At 35.2% G+C, this 18740-nt stretch overlaps 1 protein-coding gene across 1 annotated transcript in view; it reads left to right on the forward strand.

The window, feature by feature from the left end:
• LOC145685560 (hydrocephalus-inducing protein homolog) overlaps positions 1–18740 on the forward strand; it is a 130170-nt gene that overhangs the window by 13737 nt on the left and 97693 nt on the right. Inside the window, exons 3-5 of the mRNA XM_081757973.1 lie at positions 4914–5123; positions 6607–6811; positions 16030–16168. Coding sequence (XP_081614099.1) covers positions 4914–5123; positions 6607–6811; positions 16030–16168 — 554 coding nt within the window. The remainder of the gene's footprint in view (positions 1–4913; positions 5124–6606; positions 6812–16029; positions 16169–18740) is intronic.

Raw genomic sequence — 18740 nt, forward strand, 5'->3', positions numbered from 1 at the left:
AATAGCAGTTTATACCAAGTAGGTTAAATAACTTCTTATGAAAAGTGGTAACATGTCATATTCTTTAAGTACATAGGAAATTTGTTATACAACCTAACACAATTCATATACACAGTTTTGCTTATATTAACATATTTTTTAATGCATCATTAACATGTCACTGTCTTGTTTTGTATTGTGCGTATGAACATTTTTGTTAAAAGTAAAAAGATGCTTGTTAAAAGTTTTTCACAGTAAAAAGAATAGATTTATAAATGTATAAGCTGGGAAGTGTACAAAGTTTTGGTTCTATGAAAATCTTTTTACATGACGACTTTGTGGGTAATCCGAAATTTATTCTAATCGCTTTCTTTTGCAATCCGAAAGTGCTTAAACTATTTTCAGCAATTCCCCAGTGTATTATTCCGAAGCTAATTAGTGAATTAAGCTTGGCGTAGTAAAAGCTAAGAAGTGCTTCTCTCGACACCGTGCCTTGAAGTTTATATAAGGCAAAACACAAGCTACTTAGCTTCTTGTTTAAAGTGGAGATGTGAGCAAACCATGAGAGATCGTCACTTATGGTTACACCCAGGGTGGATTGATTTAAATCAGTCTGATTTAAATCACGATTTTAATCAAGATTTAAATCACTTGATTTTTTAAATAAAAATCGTTGATTTAAATCAAATTCCGAAATGAATTAATTTAAAGTGAAAGTAAGTAAAATCCCGTTTCTCTTCTGTTATTTCGATTATGGAAGATAATAATCATAATACAATGAGACTCAAATGTATGTAAGCACAGCATGAAAACGAATATCATGTAGAGAACGATCAGGGAAAATCCCGTTTGAACGGGTTACGGGTGAACCCTGCTTTCTTCTTTGTAACACAGGGTTTAAAAAAAAATTATATTCCAACGGAGAAATCACCATGGATATTTACGATGTAAACTCTTTTGTGTCCACGTCTATTTGTTTGTTTCCAGATAATAGGGGCGTATTTAGAGGGGTCCGATCCCCTCTCCGAAACAAAAAATAAAAATTGATTTTAAAATTTTGGGCGAAATTTATGTACTAAATACATAGAAGTTCCTCGGGATCGTAATACGACAAATTTTGGATTCGTTAAAATATCGAATAATACTTTTGATAAAGTGGATACTTGACCCCATTGCAGAACATGCCGCGATCTGCGACGTGATCGCAGAAAATTTGCCGCGCCTGTGCAGGAAAAATTGTCAGAGGAAATAAAATAGCCAAGTGAAAAGTATAAAAACGTACCTGCTATGTACAGTGAAACCTCTATTAACGGACACCTTTGTAAAGCGGACACCTCTCATAACGGACATATTTTGTAATCCCCAAACACTGTATTGGAAAAAAAAAACATGTTGACAAACCTCTCTAAAGCGGACACTCTCTAGTATGGACACGGTCAGTCTTTTCTGTCTCTTATAGGTATTATTTACCTCCATATTACGGACACTTTCTCTAGAAGCAAGTTGAAAAGTACTGAAAAAATACATTTTCAGAAATGCATACATGTATCACCAAGGAAACATTGTAATAACATTTTTCCTCGTCAACTGGCTGTTCAGAAACTCAGATGAAGCGTCTTTGTTTTACAACACCCTCATATCCTTTGCTTGCATTTCACTCCCACCCAACTGTTTTAGAATCAAAAGTGATTGACAGTTGCCTGCCATTTGGGATGACACGTCATTCTATTGTTCCGCTGGAATCAAGCAGAAGACGTTTGGTATTTTTTGTCCGCGTATTCGCATATTGTCTTAGTGCCTCTATTTGTAGACGGAAATCTTTTTAAGTCATTCTGCATCGAATAAGCAATAAGGTGTAAGTTGTTGTGAGCTTTCAAAATGCCACGAGAAGCGCTAATGTTAAAATCGAATTGATAGAATTGTCGAAGAATACTGAGGTGTGCGAAGGATAGCTGAAAATTTTTGTATCGGTAAAACACAAGCACCTGAGATAATATAAAACCAAGACAAGTTAATAAAGTTGTGGTGTGAAAATGACAATGAAAATAGTGTCTCATTGCTTTGAACAAAGTTGGTGTGCAAGTGAATGTTTTTATAGAGTGCGGAATGAAAAAAAAAAATCCTGTGTTAGGGTCGATACTAAAAGCTAAGAATTTGGAGGTAGCAACAGAAATGAATGTTTCAGATTTCAAGGTCTCGAACAAGTGGTTAGAGAAGTTTCGGATTAGACACAAAATATCCTTCAAAGCGATTTGTGGAGAATCCGCAGATGTCGCCATGGCCATAGTCATAGAACGGTTTGATAAATTACCTTCAATAGTTTGTAATTACATATCACCTTATTTACTAATTTACGTAAGAAAATATCGAAACCTCTCTAAGACGGACACCTCTCTATAGCGGACAATTTTTGATTCCCCACGGCTGTCCGCTTTAGAGAGGTTTCACTGTATATATGTCTTAAATGCTCGAACAACTCGCATTTGAACTGTTTTCCACGTCACATAAAGCATATTTTTAACAATCACAAGTGTTTCTTCTACTGGAACTGATCATCTTGATTTTTTTTTTATTTTGGAATTCCTGCAGAAAATTTTTGACTTACAAAAGCTCATCGTATAAAGACAAAGAAAGTAATGTCATCGGCTAATATATAGGATCAGAAAACGATAATCACGAAGAAATTAAATATCGACTAAAAGCAGGGAATTCGTGTTATTATTCAGTTCAAAATCTCTTATCGTCGCGAATTGTGTCGAGGAATTTGAAGCTTTAAAATATATAATACGATAATTAAGCCTGTTGTGCTGTATGGTTGTGAAACATGGTCGCTTACGCTGAGGGAAGAACGCAGACTGAAAGTAATTGAGAATAAAATCCTAAAACAAATATTCGGAGAAAAAAAAATGGAAATGAGGAATGGCGAAAACTTCATAACGAACTGCATAATTTATACCGTTCACCAAACATTGTTAGGGTCATCAAAATTTGGAGGCTCAGGTGGACAGGACATGTAGCGGAGAATGGAAGAAAGTAGGAATGCTTTCAAAGTTTTAACTGGAAGTCCAATCGGAAAACGACCATTAGGAAGACCTAGGCGCAGATGGGAGGACAATATTAAGATGGATCTCGCAGAAATAAGAATACAAAACAGAAACTGGATTCAGTTGACTAAGGATAGAAGTCAGGAGAGCTTTTGTGAACATGGCATTGAACCTCCGGGTTCCATAGGTCATAGAGTTAGTGAGTTAATTTTAGGCGAAATTTATGTGCTTTATATGTATTTCATGCTGCTAGCTAGTTCCAATTGTTAAAAAATATGCCCCTGCCAAGTGTCAGTAACTTTCGTGAAAAGAAAAGTGTCATGTTGATGTACATTGCTGTACTTTTTTCCTTAATGCTTAAGTAACATTGTTTGGAATTGAAATAGGTTAACGATTGGGAATTAATTCAAAATTAAAACCCAATACTTTCACTTAAATGGCATAATTAACATTTAATACTAATTTCTAATGTTTTTTCTTCAGTTCGCGACCTATATTATACGAAGAAAAATATTTGATTTAAATAAAAAAAAATCGATTTAAATAAAAAAAATCAACAAAAATGATTTTTTTGAAAAAAATCATGATTTTTTTCCACCCTGGTTACACCTAAAGGCTCTGTTCTCCAAGAATATTGGAGGCAATGAATACATAGTTTTATTCTATTTGTTATACACGGTTTCCCTGGAAAACGAAAATGTAAGAGAATCGATTTTTCAAGATTTATAATTAATGTGTTCGCTGTTAACCGTTACCAATTTGTTGATTAAAATGACAGATTTCCTCTCAATTTCTTCTATTGATTTTCTTGATATAATCATACTGATGTCATCAGCGTACAGAATAAATTTTGCTGGATACATATATTCTAACAAATCATTTATATATACAACAGGAAAAGAATAGGACCCAAAATGGAACCTTGGGAGCATCTTTGATTACTTGATAAAGAAGAACAAATTGTTTGAACCCCATCTGCGACAAATTTTGATATCTGTACCACTTGTTTTCTATTGGATAAATAGAAATGAAACCAATTGTAAACTACACCTCTAATACCATAAGCATACAACTTACTTAAAAGAAAAGCATGATCAATGGTATCAAAAGCTTTGAATAAGTCGATGAATAGGCCAACAATATACTTACTGTTTTTTAAATTCAAAAGCCGTGTTAGACATGAAATCAAACAAGACTGTTTCAATACTTTCATTATTTTGGAAGCCATGTTGTGATGGTGATAGTAAATTACACGACTGCAAAAAATTGCAGAGTAGCGACTTCATCACATATTCAAAAATTTTTGGAAACGTGGAGAGAATGGAGACTGGGCGATAATTTCTTGTATCATATAGCCTATACTGTCCTTTTTACGGAAAGAAATTAAGTTTGCCATTTTTAACACTGGTAGAAAATATCCTATTCCAAGAGATAAGTTTGCTAAATAACAGACACGATCAACAATAAGAGGAAAGCAAAATTTAATAACAGTCACGGGAACTTCATCAAAACCTGAAAATCATGAGTTTGACATCCTACTCAGTTTTTTCCGTAACTCCTCTACTGTCGCTGGAATTATAAAAAAAGTATGTGAGCGAATTGAGAGTTTCATCGAGTCATCATGACTCGCTTGTGTGGGGTTAGGTAATTGTACGTTATTTAGAAAATAATTGTTGAAGACATCTGCAATCAATTTAGAACTTTTAATAATTTCGTCCCCAACCTTCACACAATCAAAATCGCTCTTTTTGTTGGTTGTTCCACCATTTAAGATTTTCCACCATTTCAGATTTTAGCTTTATTAGCAGATTTAAGTGATTTATTAGCAGTGAAACTATTAGATAGTAATGTATATAAGACACAAAAACTAACATTTTCTTTCGTATTTAGATCACGCCTTCAGTTTTCATGAAAGAGATGGAAATGACAACAGAACAAAGGTTGGCTCTTCTGGTAGACGCTGTATATAGAGGTACCCCACAAGGCATTGATCCAAATTGGAAATTTCCTTTCAGACCTTCACCTCCGATTATTGTATTTCAAAATTTTAAACCAGGAACAATTTATAGGGTGCCATTGAACATTCAAAATACAGAGTTTGTAAGTACTCTTTATACTATTATGTAAATATTACCCATACTAAATAACATTTTAAACACATGATTACTTTTATTTTCACTACTTTAATATACAGAAGCTAAGCTATACTTTGCATCATGTGTGCTACATATTTATAGATACTTGAAGGAATTTCGATCTATTGAAGGAATTTCTTGTTTTGATTACTTACGTATTCTATTGGAGGAATTTCATGTTTTGATTGACTTCGAGTTTGATTTAAAAAGATCATTCATCAAGGAAGTAGATGAAAGTAAAAAGAAATAAAAATAAAAATATATTCTTTAAGTTGAGTTGAGTTGATTTTAGTTTAGCGTCCCTTTCAGCAGCAAGGCTATATGAGACGTGGACCTACTGATTAAAGTGGAATCCGAACCACATGAGCTCCCGCCGGGAATCGAACCCGGGTCTCATTCTTTAAGTTCGTTCGTCTTTTATGCATATACTAATTTTCGGTATAATATTAAATCAAACTAACTTCAAAAAATACAGAAATTAAAAAAATCAATAACTTTTGAAAAATGAATAAAAATAAATAAAAGTATATAATATGAAATCTTCTTCAAATGCAAATAATATTTTAAATTTTTTTGTTCACTAACCTAAGCTATTATATAAGCTAATAGCCAAATAAATATTTCAGTTCTTTTTTGGTATCCAAAAACTGAATCAAAACAATTCAATATTTTCAACAAAGGAATAAAGCTTATTGTACTGATGTTTTTTTAATCATAATCAACCGTAGATATGTATCACTGAATAATTTTAATTCAGGTGAGAAAAATTACGTTCAAGGATGAAATGATTACTATTCCATGGTTCGGGATTGTGATTTCTAATATATTTCGACCACATATGGTATTCATTATCAACGGTAAAACGACAAATATATTTCTAAAATAACATAAATGAGGGACAAACCACGTCTAGGTAAAATAATTTCTTTGGATTATTCTGATGAACTTTGTAAAATTAATAAATAAATAATAATTAAAAATCAGTCTAATACATTTAACCAGGTTTATATACAAGCAGAAACATCTCTTTTACCATTAAAATCCGTTAGAAACAATATGTTGCAGTATATATTCAACAGAAGCAGCGATTTGATGTTGAAATTACAAAAACAAGATAGATTATTCAAATTGTAATAGGACTTTTGTAAGATACAGTTCGAAAGATACCTGCATACTGGTTCACTAAGAAGGGACTGCGTTGTTCTACCTCTCCCCTTCTTGAAATACAATAAGTCATTTTAAACGATTGAAATATAAGAATGACGTTAATATTTTAGATAGTGCTGATTGACAGAAAACGAAAGATGCGGGTTGTATTTATCTATAGATTATGTTAAGTAATTAATTCAAAAAATTTAAACTAAAAATTAATTCTTTTGAAATTATTCTGAGGAATGCTTATAGTTTTAGATAATGTGAATTAATTTAAGAGTATATTTTAATTTCAGTATTTGAGAACGGTGAAATTTGAGTTTGAAGCGTCCCCATACTTCAGTATCAAATACACCTCTACACCTCTTGTGAAGTTGAGTGCTGGCGTATCTGTGAGTCTCGAAGTCAGCTTCAAACCAGAGGAGAGAAAAGACTATCAACACGAAATTAAATGTATCATCAACGAAGAAACGCATGAGTATTTCTCTATACCAATTATTGGTAAATATTAAACTTACGTATACGCATATTTGTTCTCATAATGTAACTTTCTAGTTAAACACTATGTAGACAGAAATAATTAGAAACTAGTGCATAGGGTCAGCGGAGCACACCCAGCAGGTTCAACAGTTCGTAAGGTATAAGAAAGCAATTGGGATATACCCTGGGCATTCGATGTTGAAATAGTTAGCAAAAGAGAGAGAGAAAGCTGCTTGGGTTTGAAAAGGGCAGTACAAAGCTACTGCACAATATACATACGAAATGTTCGATGTATTGTTGGCAATTTATCATCATCTTTCTCAGCATTAAGTACACATAAGCTGACGTTGCAGGAATGCACTACGTATCGGAAGCTATAAAACTGTAGCTTAGGAACTAACTAGCTAACTGACTCTATGGCCTATGGAAACCATACGCCACAATGTCACCACCGGGTCCAGGTTCAATGCCAGGTTCACAAAAGTTCTCCATTGACTTTATCCTTAGCCAACTGGATCCTTTCTACTTTGTATTCCTTTTCTGCGAGATCCATCTTAATATTGTCCTCCAATCTGCGGCTGGGTCTTTCGAATGGTTGTTTTCTGATTGGACTTCCAGTTAAAATTTTGAGATCGTTCCTACTTTCTTCCATCCTGGCTACATGACCTGCCCACCTGAGACTCCTAGACTTAATTACCCCAACAATGTTTGCTAAACGGTATACATTATGTAGTTTCTCGTTATGAAGTTTCCACCATTCCCCATTCCTGTTCCTCTTGGGTCCGAATATTAGTCTCAGCATCTTGTCCTCAAATACTTTCTTCCCTCAGAGTAAGCGACCATGTTTCGCAACATACAGAACAACAGGGATGAGTATCTTTTTTTTTTTTTTTTAATTAAGCTTCAAATTCCAGAAGAATACGAGAGAAAATAGCCAATTCTGTGAATAACATAGCACAGAAATCTAGTAAATGGGACCCTAATGCACCCACGCCTAATACTAGAATAAGGAGAATACCTATGAATGGTCATTTTGATTCAGAATGATTGATTGGTTGATTGGAGTTTATTGTCTCTTTTCCTCATCATGTCTGTTTGAGACGTGAACCTACAGTTCAAGCTAGAATTCAAATTACCATAATGCTTACAAATTTCAGTATTCTCCCACCGGGAATCGAATCCGGGACTCCGCGCTCGAATCTCGCTGCGAGACCCTTGAAATTTGAACACATTACAATCATTCAGAATGAGGCGCATGAGAAAATCCTTGCTTGAGTTAAAAAAAAAAAAACACTAGATTCCTCCTGTTACCATTTTGTATACGATCCAATGCATTGCGTGCTGTTATTCATATCGTTTCCATCAGATTATCCGTGTATTTGTGGTAGAGTTTCATAAGTTAGTTCGACTATTAATTTTATTGTGTAATCATTGATTTTGAAAAATATGATGTACTTTTATGACAAAAAAGTGTTATGGGTCGTTTAAGGGATCAAATAAAGAAGGATAACACTCTCTATGCTGGGGTTAGGGACAGTTGAACTCAGGGCCATATTTACGCATGGGCCATGGCCCGGGGCGGCAAATTTCTCGAACCAACTTTTTTTCACAAGTTTCTTGAGAGAATTTCATAAATTTATAGTGCATGAGGATAGAAATATGACATAGGATTTTAACATTTGTGAAAATCCAAGTAACAAGAATTGTTTGGCTTGAAAGAGGTAATTAACACTTAAATTATGGATTAATATTCATTATTTCTCTTAATCCATGGTTGACATCGTGTTCTTTGATCATGATTTCAAATCCTTTCCATTATTGATTCACTTCCAGAATTACCCACAACTTCTAAAGCTTATCACCCAGCCGCCAGCGCAAGTAGTTTATGACTGTTTCCTTGTTTTGAGAAACTTATATTATTATTATTTTGCTTTACATATTTTATCAGTTTAGTGTAATGATCAGCCAGTGTCTCCAGGGCTCGCCCGTCCATAAGGACAAACTAGGCGGCTGCATGGGGCGGAAATATTTAGGGGCGGAATGGTTGGTATTTTTTTAACGTTCGGTTTATCAACATTAGCCAAAACGTGCATGCGCTAGCGTCCTACATATTTAGGAAAAGGAAGTTAATGAAAAGTGGGATCACTCAAAATCGATTACTGCTCATCTATATGGAGCGTGGGAACATCTATCTGGCTATACTACTTTTCCGTGTTCCCACTGTTCCTTCTATGACTAAAGAAGATCTGCATTATCTGAATATCTGACTCTGGATGCTCGCAGAAATGTCACTGACCTAAAGTTTCTACATAAGGTAGTCAATGGAAACTTACGGTTTGAAGCTCTACTTCAAGAATTATCGCTTCACATTCCTACCCATATAGCACTAAATACCCACTTGTTCCACCTTTCCCGCTTTAGACTGTTGATTATTCAAAGGTCCTTCTTTCACAGAACACAAAATTTATATAATCAGATAATAACTGACGTGGACATTTTTTTTAAGCTACTCAGCTTTTGACAGAATAATTACCAAGTTCAAATTAACTAAAAATGAATTAAGAAACTTCATCTTTACAGGCAAGTATCCAGGGGGGGGTCTAGGGGGGGTGCCGGGCCCCCCTAAATTTTGGCTGGCCCCCTCTAAAGTTTTCACGGTAAGCTGGCAAAATAACTATAATATGGTGATGAACTATAATATGGTTGGATCGGGCCCCCCCTACTTTTTTGGGCTGGCTACAGGTCTACATCTTTACCTTTTTTGTTTTATATTTACAATGGACATCGGCATGCTTTACATTACAATGAAACTTTAATTTCCTGTTGCCCTGTGGTTATATTACTAAAATTTCATTTAAAATGCAACAGCAATAAGTTTTTTAAAAAATAATTGGCTTATAGATTACTTATTAATAGCCTATCATAGAGAGAGGCATTGGAATTAAGTTTTATTTTATTTAATGCTTAAACAAATGGTAACAATGTGATGATGTGGTGAAAATGTCAGAGGTGACGAGGCTTCATTTTGGTTTTGGTTCGGGGGAGGAGATTATAGGGGCGCAGACATGTTTTTCACCTAGGGTATAAAATATCATAGAGCCGTCCCTGAGTGTCTCAATTTTTCTACGCTGATATTCTTTGATTTCGAGGGGAGAGCATTTTTATAATGGCCCGAGGCAGCAAAAATGTTAACTAAGTCTCCATTGAGCCTGCTGAGCACACGCATATAAAAACACTATCGCTAAAGCTTTACAGCGCTAGTCAAATGGTGAACAAGGAAATACCACACTAACGCACTATTGTTACCCATCTTCTGAAAACGTCCTTAAAAGTTTAGAATGACTTTTCCATAAACAAGTTTTGAATAAGAATGTAGCATTTACATCTGATCTTGTCATTTAATTTTCAAGACTTATTGATAAGCCAACAAAATAATAAATAAGTTACATAATTGAAATCATAACAGTAACTGACTTCATCATCTAGTATATCATTTAGTTAGAATTACTGACACTGTGGCGTAATCGGTAAGGCATTTCGATCGATCCGGGTTCGATTCCGGTGGAAGTATTGGATACCTGACGCTTTCGTAAAAGCATGGAAAATGATTCTTAAAACGGATGTCCAAAATCTGTCACTACAGCATACATTATTGAAAAAATGCACAATATAATACTCCAGTATCAGCAATTAAAGGTAAATGATATTGCAGAAGCTTCAGGTATTTTAGCTTGACAGGAGTATTTCACGTTTTAACCGAAGTATTATGCTTGAAAAACTATCTGCAAGATGAGTGCCTCAATTATTGACACTTGACTAAAAACGAATCAGGATGCAAATCTTTAAGAATAATTTAGTCATGAATATTCAAATACGACGAATATTCAAGTAATTTTATTTAACGATTCATAACTACTGGCAGAACCAGAGATGGCGTGGATCAATGAAAACTTGACCCACTGTTCCACTACCCACCGTGACCAACTCTGACCATCACCCACCATGACCTACTGTGACCCACTCCAACCCATCACACACTATGACCCTATCTAACCCACTAAAACCCATCATCATGAACTCTGACCCATGATGCACGCCCTCTTCTCAACTAAATAAAGAGTTTACACTTGTAATAAAACAAGGCTGTAAAACCACTAATCAGAGTTTGAATTTCTATGGTCAGTCATCCAAACACCACTCTGTTATAATACCGATGGATCTGGCCTTCACGATATAGAATAGTAACGTGTTTGTCATGGACCATATTACGATGAATTTCAATTTAATTATCATGTATAATTATTTTCTTGTTGAATTGCAGATACTTGCATAATTATTTCCTTTTTGATTGATACTTTTCAGCGGAAAATAGGATGAAATTTAAAAGTCTCAAATCAAGGTAAAATAGGCCAACGTAAAGGAAAAAAGTGTAAAATTCGGCTGTCTCTCAAAAGCCAAGTAGTAAGTTCTATTGCTACCATTACAATTGCAAATATCTAAATTGAAAAGTACCTGAAGTTTTTGTTTTCCTTATATATACTCATCTCAGGTAAGTAAATAGAAACAAATCAGACAGGAAGAAAAATGGAGGCCTTAAAAGTAAATCGTAGACAAATTCACCAGTGTTCAGAAGATGCTGACTATAATGCACTGAGCAGAGTGGGTCACAGTGGGTGATGAGTCGCAGTGGGTCACGTCCTGTTGACCCACTTATCCACACAAATCTTGACCCATTTGACTCACGGCCTACTGATCTACTCCATCTTTGGACAGAACATGGGACACTGTTACACTTCAGAATCGAAACAATGGAAACATGCCGATTTTCCAGCTTCAGAGAAAGCTATATATGCCGGATAACAATGCTCATTACTGTACGGGCCACAAACAGTAAGTTCATGTCAGTGGCGAATCTAGAGTTCTACAATAGGAGAAAAGGTCACGTCGGCAATGGCAGTGAAATTGATTTTCGATCCACCTCGTGTTGCAAAATCATTTCCTAGCTGTGGGGCCTCCAATAATGTTTTACTTTGAAAGCATTCTTTAAATTCTGATGTTAGATACAAATATTGCCGGAAAAGAGTCTTAAGAATCGTACTGTGAGGCAGGCGATCGGTAGAAAAGTCAAGCCAAACACGTGAATAGAGAGTAACATCAACCATCGTGACTTACACTATGTTGCCAAATCTCTCAGACATCAATTAGGATTGAAAGTTCAATTTTAAAATAACTAAATTTTCTCTTTGTCGTTCCGCATTCGTATACAGGATAGAGTTCTGCACGGGCTCGGATCTACAAAGCATAGATCACTTTGGGCTCGGGCCGGATTCGGGTCGTAAATTTTTAAATATACACCCATATTTCTCGAGCCTTTTCGGGCCTCGCTTTGTAAATATACTGTACAACAATATTTATTTGATCATTCCTTCTGGAGAACTTTTAAAGCACATCTAAATTTGTAACTTGAGACGCTCACACTAAAAATCGATCATTGTGCATCCAGAGAAAAGCTATGTAGTAGAGAGAAAACCTTTGCTGATATCGGAAACATTTCGTTCACAAATTCTCCACAAAAAATATAGCATTCGCATTCTCACTTGTAGAAAGAGGAATCAAACGTTGCCGAAACCGAATAGCAACAATTATACCTATTCCCCACTTTAACAGTTCAAGTGAAAGGAAAATTGAAGATATGGTGAGCGTGACAAAAAAGGAAAACTGCTTTGAGGATTGTCTGAGTGAGTTCAGTACACATCCATTTGCATAAGAATTTTGCACACATTGGCATTCTGTTTTAAATATTTCCAATATTCATGTTTCCATTTCACGAGAATTTATATAAATGAAATGGAATTAAATATTTAGTTTAAATCCCAGGATTATGGACCGAGGCTAAGGGAGACGGAATTTATATAAATGACCATCTTTAGAGAATTCATGTGGTTAGTAAGTGTAAACGATAACTTTTATTTCGTTATTCTCTCTGAATCATATAAGATTTTAAACTGCAAACTTTAGCCTTAAGTTTATTTTTTTCGGGCTTATTTCGGGCTCATTTGATTACCACACCGCACAGTGGGGCGAAAACGCAAAAAGCTGGCCAAAATATGATAACTATATTCAAATTGAATGAAATTTAGTATTAAGGGGTTATTAAGGCTGCTTATTATGATTCTGCAACTAAAGTTGAAAAAAACAAAATGGCGGATCCAAAATGGCGGAATAAAATTTGCAAAAGTCGAAAAAGTCGTAGAAATGTTCTCAAAAGTGGCGATAAAGGGGTTATTGAGATTGCTGATTACGATTCTGCAAATAAAGTTAAAAAAAATGGCGGAATAAAAAGAATGTCAACATACTTCGTAATTTTCACAATGTTTCTTTAACAACATTCACTTTTTTCATATATTTTGATGAACAATTACTTGTTACTTACGTTCTTATTTATTAGAAATGTATTATTACTTAAATGATACAAATTATTGGTATTTGATTCGGTTATGATAACTGCAACGGCTTGTCACTGTAACATTAAATGAACAATAATTAACATCAACACGCTTCGTAATTGGCACGTTTTGGCAGCTACGTTTTTGTCGACAACATTAATTAATATTCAGACTACCATTCTACAAAATATGAACGTGGTGCACAAGGGTGCACATAATGTTTTCAACGCTTTAAGTTAATAAAATATATAAACAATGTGAAAATTTTGCCTGACTTGCGATTCAAATTATAAATTATTACATCATTATTATTTATTTTTCTCTTCATGCACTTATTCTACTTACCAGTACGATATAGGAAAACTTTACAGATTTAAAAACTATGAACGCGTTCGAAAGTTACAACCGTTTCAACGGACGCTTCACAATTCTTCTATTCTTCTCTACGCATTTGACCTGCTGAAGGGTCTATTTAAGAGTGGCTCAGGTAGTCGGAATAAAGTAAAAACCCTATTCTATTTATGGATTTGGGCCCTTCTAACATCACTCTAGCCAACTACATAAAAAATTCCTATATTACTAACTTTCGTTTTTTTACTTTTGACCAGCTTTTTGCGTTTTCGCCCCGCTGTGCACCGGTTCTGGCCGGGCTCGAGCCTAAAGACTAAAACATATTTCGAACTTGGGTTGGCTCTAACATCATAAATTCACGGGCTGGGCCGGATCCGGGCTAAAAATTCTGACCCGTGCAAACCTCTGATACAGGAATAAATGTCTATATAGCTTTCTTAATTATTTTTCATCATATTAATTGTGAAGTTACATGGCTTTTGTGTCTAAATTACAGAGCCGCCTCTGGTTAATGTATATCACATCTGCTTTATTTACCATATTTAACTCCACTTCTTTTCAATGCCTTCGTGAACCATTTTTTCTTTTCTTTTGATCAAGAACTCTTAGCAACAGCAGAAGAATATTTTACAACTCTGAAGGAATCTGTTTTTCACGGTGGCAAAATTCTTTCGGGAGTATGATTAGATCAAATGGCTTAGTATTAAGGGAAAGTATGTTGAAAAATAACACAATTTTCGAGAGGTGAATCAATATTTTGTACATCATTTTGAAAAGTTTCCAAATGACTTATAGAAGGAAAGGACATAGTCAGAAACAGCACATATGACTTCTAGTATTGTAAAAATCTATGCATCTTCTCTCGGTTTAAGAAGCTAATATAATGTACTAAAACGGTTTTATAAGAAATGTCTGTTAAGCATGAATTAAAATGCTTTACCATTACTTTTATCGTAAGAAGCCGTAAATATCTTCAGGTATACGAACTGGATTTTTTTCTTTCAATAAGGTCAAATGAATTTTCGTATACTATAATTTGAGTGTGATATATTATTATCACACTAGAATTCTAACTTCAATGTATTTGGTGTATTAAGAATAAGTGAATACGTACAATACAAGCAGGTAAATGTGGGTTGATCTCTGACAAATATCTCTAATCGATATAACATCTTTTTTTCAACACTTTTTGAATCTGCAATGTGGATCTCCTTGGTCTAATTAAGAAGAAGGAAACGTCTGATAATTATGTTATAACATATGAGGATCAAATTATAAAGCACTTACATTGTTAAACTAAATAATTAAACTAGGAATGCATTAATTGCAAATTTGGAGCGAAGCGATATATTGATTATTCATAGAATTTTTTAGTGCATCGATTGTTTTCGTGAACGAATACGGCATGCAAATAGTTGAATTTAGAATACAATCAAAAAGCATGACCGAAAAAGTGTATAAATGAAATAAAATGAAATCTTTAAGTTTTACGCCCCACGCTTAAGCCGGCTAGGCTAATGGAGACGGTGATGGTGAGAAACGAATAAAATGGTAAAATGAAGAAAGTGGTAGGAAACGGGAGAACCCCGAGAAAAACTACGCACACGGTGTTTGTCCACCATAAAGCTCACTTGGTGCAAGTTGAGATCGAACCAAGGACCCTACGCACCAGAAGTGAACGCTCTACCACTGAGCCATTGAAAAATTGTGTTCGCAGAACAGAACGAAGAGGGCTTCACTCTATTTCTAATGGGGAAAATCCTGTTTTCCATTCTTTACAATGAGAATTCGCGCGGAAAATACTTTTCCAAGGTTAAGTCTATGGGCATCCCGTTTTTCGGTGATTATTCCTCAGTGGTATGTCCGGTCGGAACCTCTTACGACAATCAGCGCGCGATCTCGAATCACATTGCCAAATTTGGTGAGAACGGTTCAGGCATCTCGGAGATGCAGTTTTCGGTGATTATTCCTCAATAATATGTCCGATCGAGACATGCGACCCTTACGACACTCAGCACACGCTCTTGAATCACTACGTCAAGTTTGGTGAAGAACGGTTCGGCCATCTTGGAGATGCAGTTTTCGGTGACTATTCCTCAATAGTATGTCCGGTCGGAACCCCTTGCGACAATCAGCGCGCGATCTCGAATCACGTTGCCAAATTTGCTGAAGAACGGTTCAGGTATTTCGGAGGAGTATTTGGATAAACAAATGTCTGACGTAAGTCAAGTAAAGAGGAGCTTTGCTCCAAAAATGTAACAAAAAACACTACTACGATAAGAACTTTTTGAGCTCTAATAGACTGTCCTCAGATGATAGAGGAAGAAAGGATGTAGAGGTTAAAACTCAGAAAACTTTTAAAAAAGATGTCAAATAGTCTATTTCAGTTCTCAATTAAGGTAACAATTTTACAAGTAACACACATATTTATTTCAATTGCAGCTTTTGGTCCTAGACCACTGCTCGATTTCCCTGACCACATCGAGATGCAGAACAGTCCAGTGAAAATTTCTACCACTAAAGTATTAATGGTACGCAATGTAGGGGAGGTATCTGCCGTTTTCGCACTTCGTATTCAGAGGTATTAAACTTATCTGTCAATTTATTTATGTATTTTTCTAATATGTCTAAAGTGAGATTAATTCTTAAGCTCAGTTTCTAGATTTTCTTGCCTCTGGAAATGACGAAAACAAATCATATTCAATTACTTATATAAGAACAAGAACAAGAGAAGAGTTCCTATTATTAAGAAGAGAACTTCTTAATGAGTAGTTCACTTTTCATGGAATATTTAGTTTAGTTTAGTTTTTAAGCTGAATTGTTGGCAAAATAGTTGCTTTAGTCTCATTGCCATACCTGAAGTTCTGAAGGAGACAAGGAAATCAGTTTACAAACAATATGTACCGTACGTCACACTGTTTGTCGTTTAGGAGTCCGTTAAACGACAAACAACAAAATTCAATCTGCTAGTTAACATTACAAATACAAGGCAAGTGAAAATGATGAACCCGATTTTAGAAATCTACTCTGTGAAATCTAATGAACATATGCTATTCTGACTCTAAGCCAGCGTTTCCCAACTTTTTTCAACTTGCGGCACACTACGGATGTTACTTGGATTCTCGCGGCACACTTATAGATATTATTTGTAAATATAAAACACAGTGATATTTTTTTCTGTGATTATTGATCTTCTCACAAAGAAGAAAGCTCGATCACTGATTTTTCCCCGTATTAAATCATTATGCTTATTTTTCATTCTAATTTAAAAATAGAAAACAATTGCAATGAAATATTGGACTCAGGTTTCTAAAAGTACGCTTTCTTTTTAAAAACTGTATCCAACCTTTTACTAAGAAGGAAGATCACTAAATGACGAACGAACAAACAAATCTCTTTTACTTTCAAAACACAAATGTAGGTAATTTGTCGAAAGGATCGAATGATATTTTAAATTTTCAAGTTACGATATAGTCTGCAACAATAAAGAAGCAATAATGGTCATAACAATTATAACAAATACTTTTTTCAACATTAGAAATGTATAGAACAGTAACCAGGTATGAAACTAGATTCATAGTAGAGGTTCATAGTAATATGAAATACAAATATACATTTTCCCTTACGTTTGACAACTTGATTGCTATAAAATTAACAATTTTGTTTCGATTCCTCGCGGCACACCAGCGGCCCATTCACGGCACACCGGTTGGGAAACGCTGCTCTAAGCAGTGCTTAAAGTGAGCCAGTATGAGCCGGTTATGCATCCGAAAGTTAGAAAATCGGTCGGTATGGCATACCGGTAAAATTAATTGATTTAGATTATAATTTGCGTGTAGAAAAATGTACTCTGTACATATGTTTAATCCTGAGCCGCATGTTAAGTCTTGGTTACGAAAAGAAATGCGCAGTGCAGACTACGGAAGATGTCAACAACGAAAAAAGAAGGAAGATGGACCTTATAAGAAACTGGAAGAATTGTAGAAAGTGATGCGGGCACAGGTTGAACTGTGTACCCTTCACTTTCCAGTACCCTCCACTTATAAGAAACTGTGGTGGATACTGTAACTTAAGGTTCAGAAACCAGATGGTAAAAATAGTTTAATATTCTAAGCGTGTTCTAAAGGAGGCCTAGGTACAATATGTTTTATATATTTTTAGAGGTCCACATTTATGTAGAAAGTATAAGAATTTTACATTTTGTGCTGACAGAATTTTCTTGTTTTTAAATCGTAAACTGGCTGCACAAAATATTTATCTTTTCACTGGTTTTGTATTATGTGCTGGTAATTATTTACCGAATATGTGATGATTAGCAATATTTAAAGTTTCCACGTTATTGAATGGAATGGAATACAGTACAATACAATGAAACACAACGGAAAACAACAGTGCGTAAATAAGGGCCCCGCAGACCCCACACTGCGGGAGGGCCCAAGCCATCAAGGGCCCCCCAAATCGTGAAATAGGACGTAGAGAAGGGACCCCAGTCCACGCTGTCCGCGGGGAGGCCCCAAGCCTTTAGTTACGCCACTGGGAAACAATATTAAGTGAATACTAAAATATTTATTTCTGTTAGGCTGATGATAGTGGGGAGCGAAAACATTTACATATTAGTCCTCACTCTCTCTCTCTCTAGATTTTTCGAAAATGGTGCAAAAATGTCAGAAGTAGAAATGCTATTTAGGGTTCTGTCAAAATTACTGCTTTAAGTGCTCATATTTGTTCCATACTATCACCTCATCTGATGTCACTTTAAGCACTGATTCTGAGACACGTGTTAAGAAAGTTAAACTGACACAGTTTTCTTCAAACATATTAGAAGTGTTCTATGTGAGCATTTCGCGTAATACGGCACACATCAAGCCGATAGTCGATCTCCTGTCAACTTTTTTGTGCATGTTACGGTCAATATCAAAAATTGCTGCTGTGATGCACGGTCCGAATTTCTGAAATGTTCATACCACTTACGAATGGCCGTCCCTGTACGTGAATCTCTCCGATATTTGATACAGAAGTATCGTTGCATACTAATTACAGACTTGTTTACATTATAATCAAGTACACGAAAAAAATCTGTGTCCTCCAGTGAATGCTATTTTCCTTAGCTGCTCGCTGCTGAGTCTTAGCGGTAGAAAGTGCAAACACTGTGT

The sequence above is a fragment of the Thermobia domestica genome, chromosome 1, assembly GCF_964235325.1.
Source record: "Thermobia domestica chromosome 1, izTheDome1.hap1.1, whole genome shotgun sequence".
Lineage (NCBI taxonomy): Eukaryota > Metazoa > Arthropoda > Insecta > Zygentoma > Lepismatidae > Thermobia > Thermobia domestica.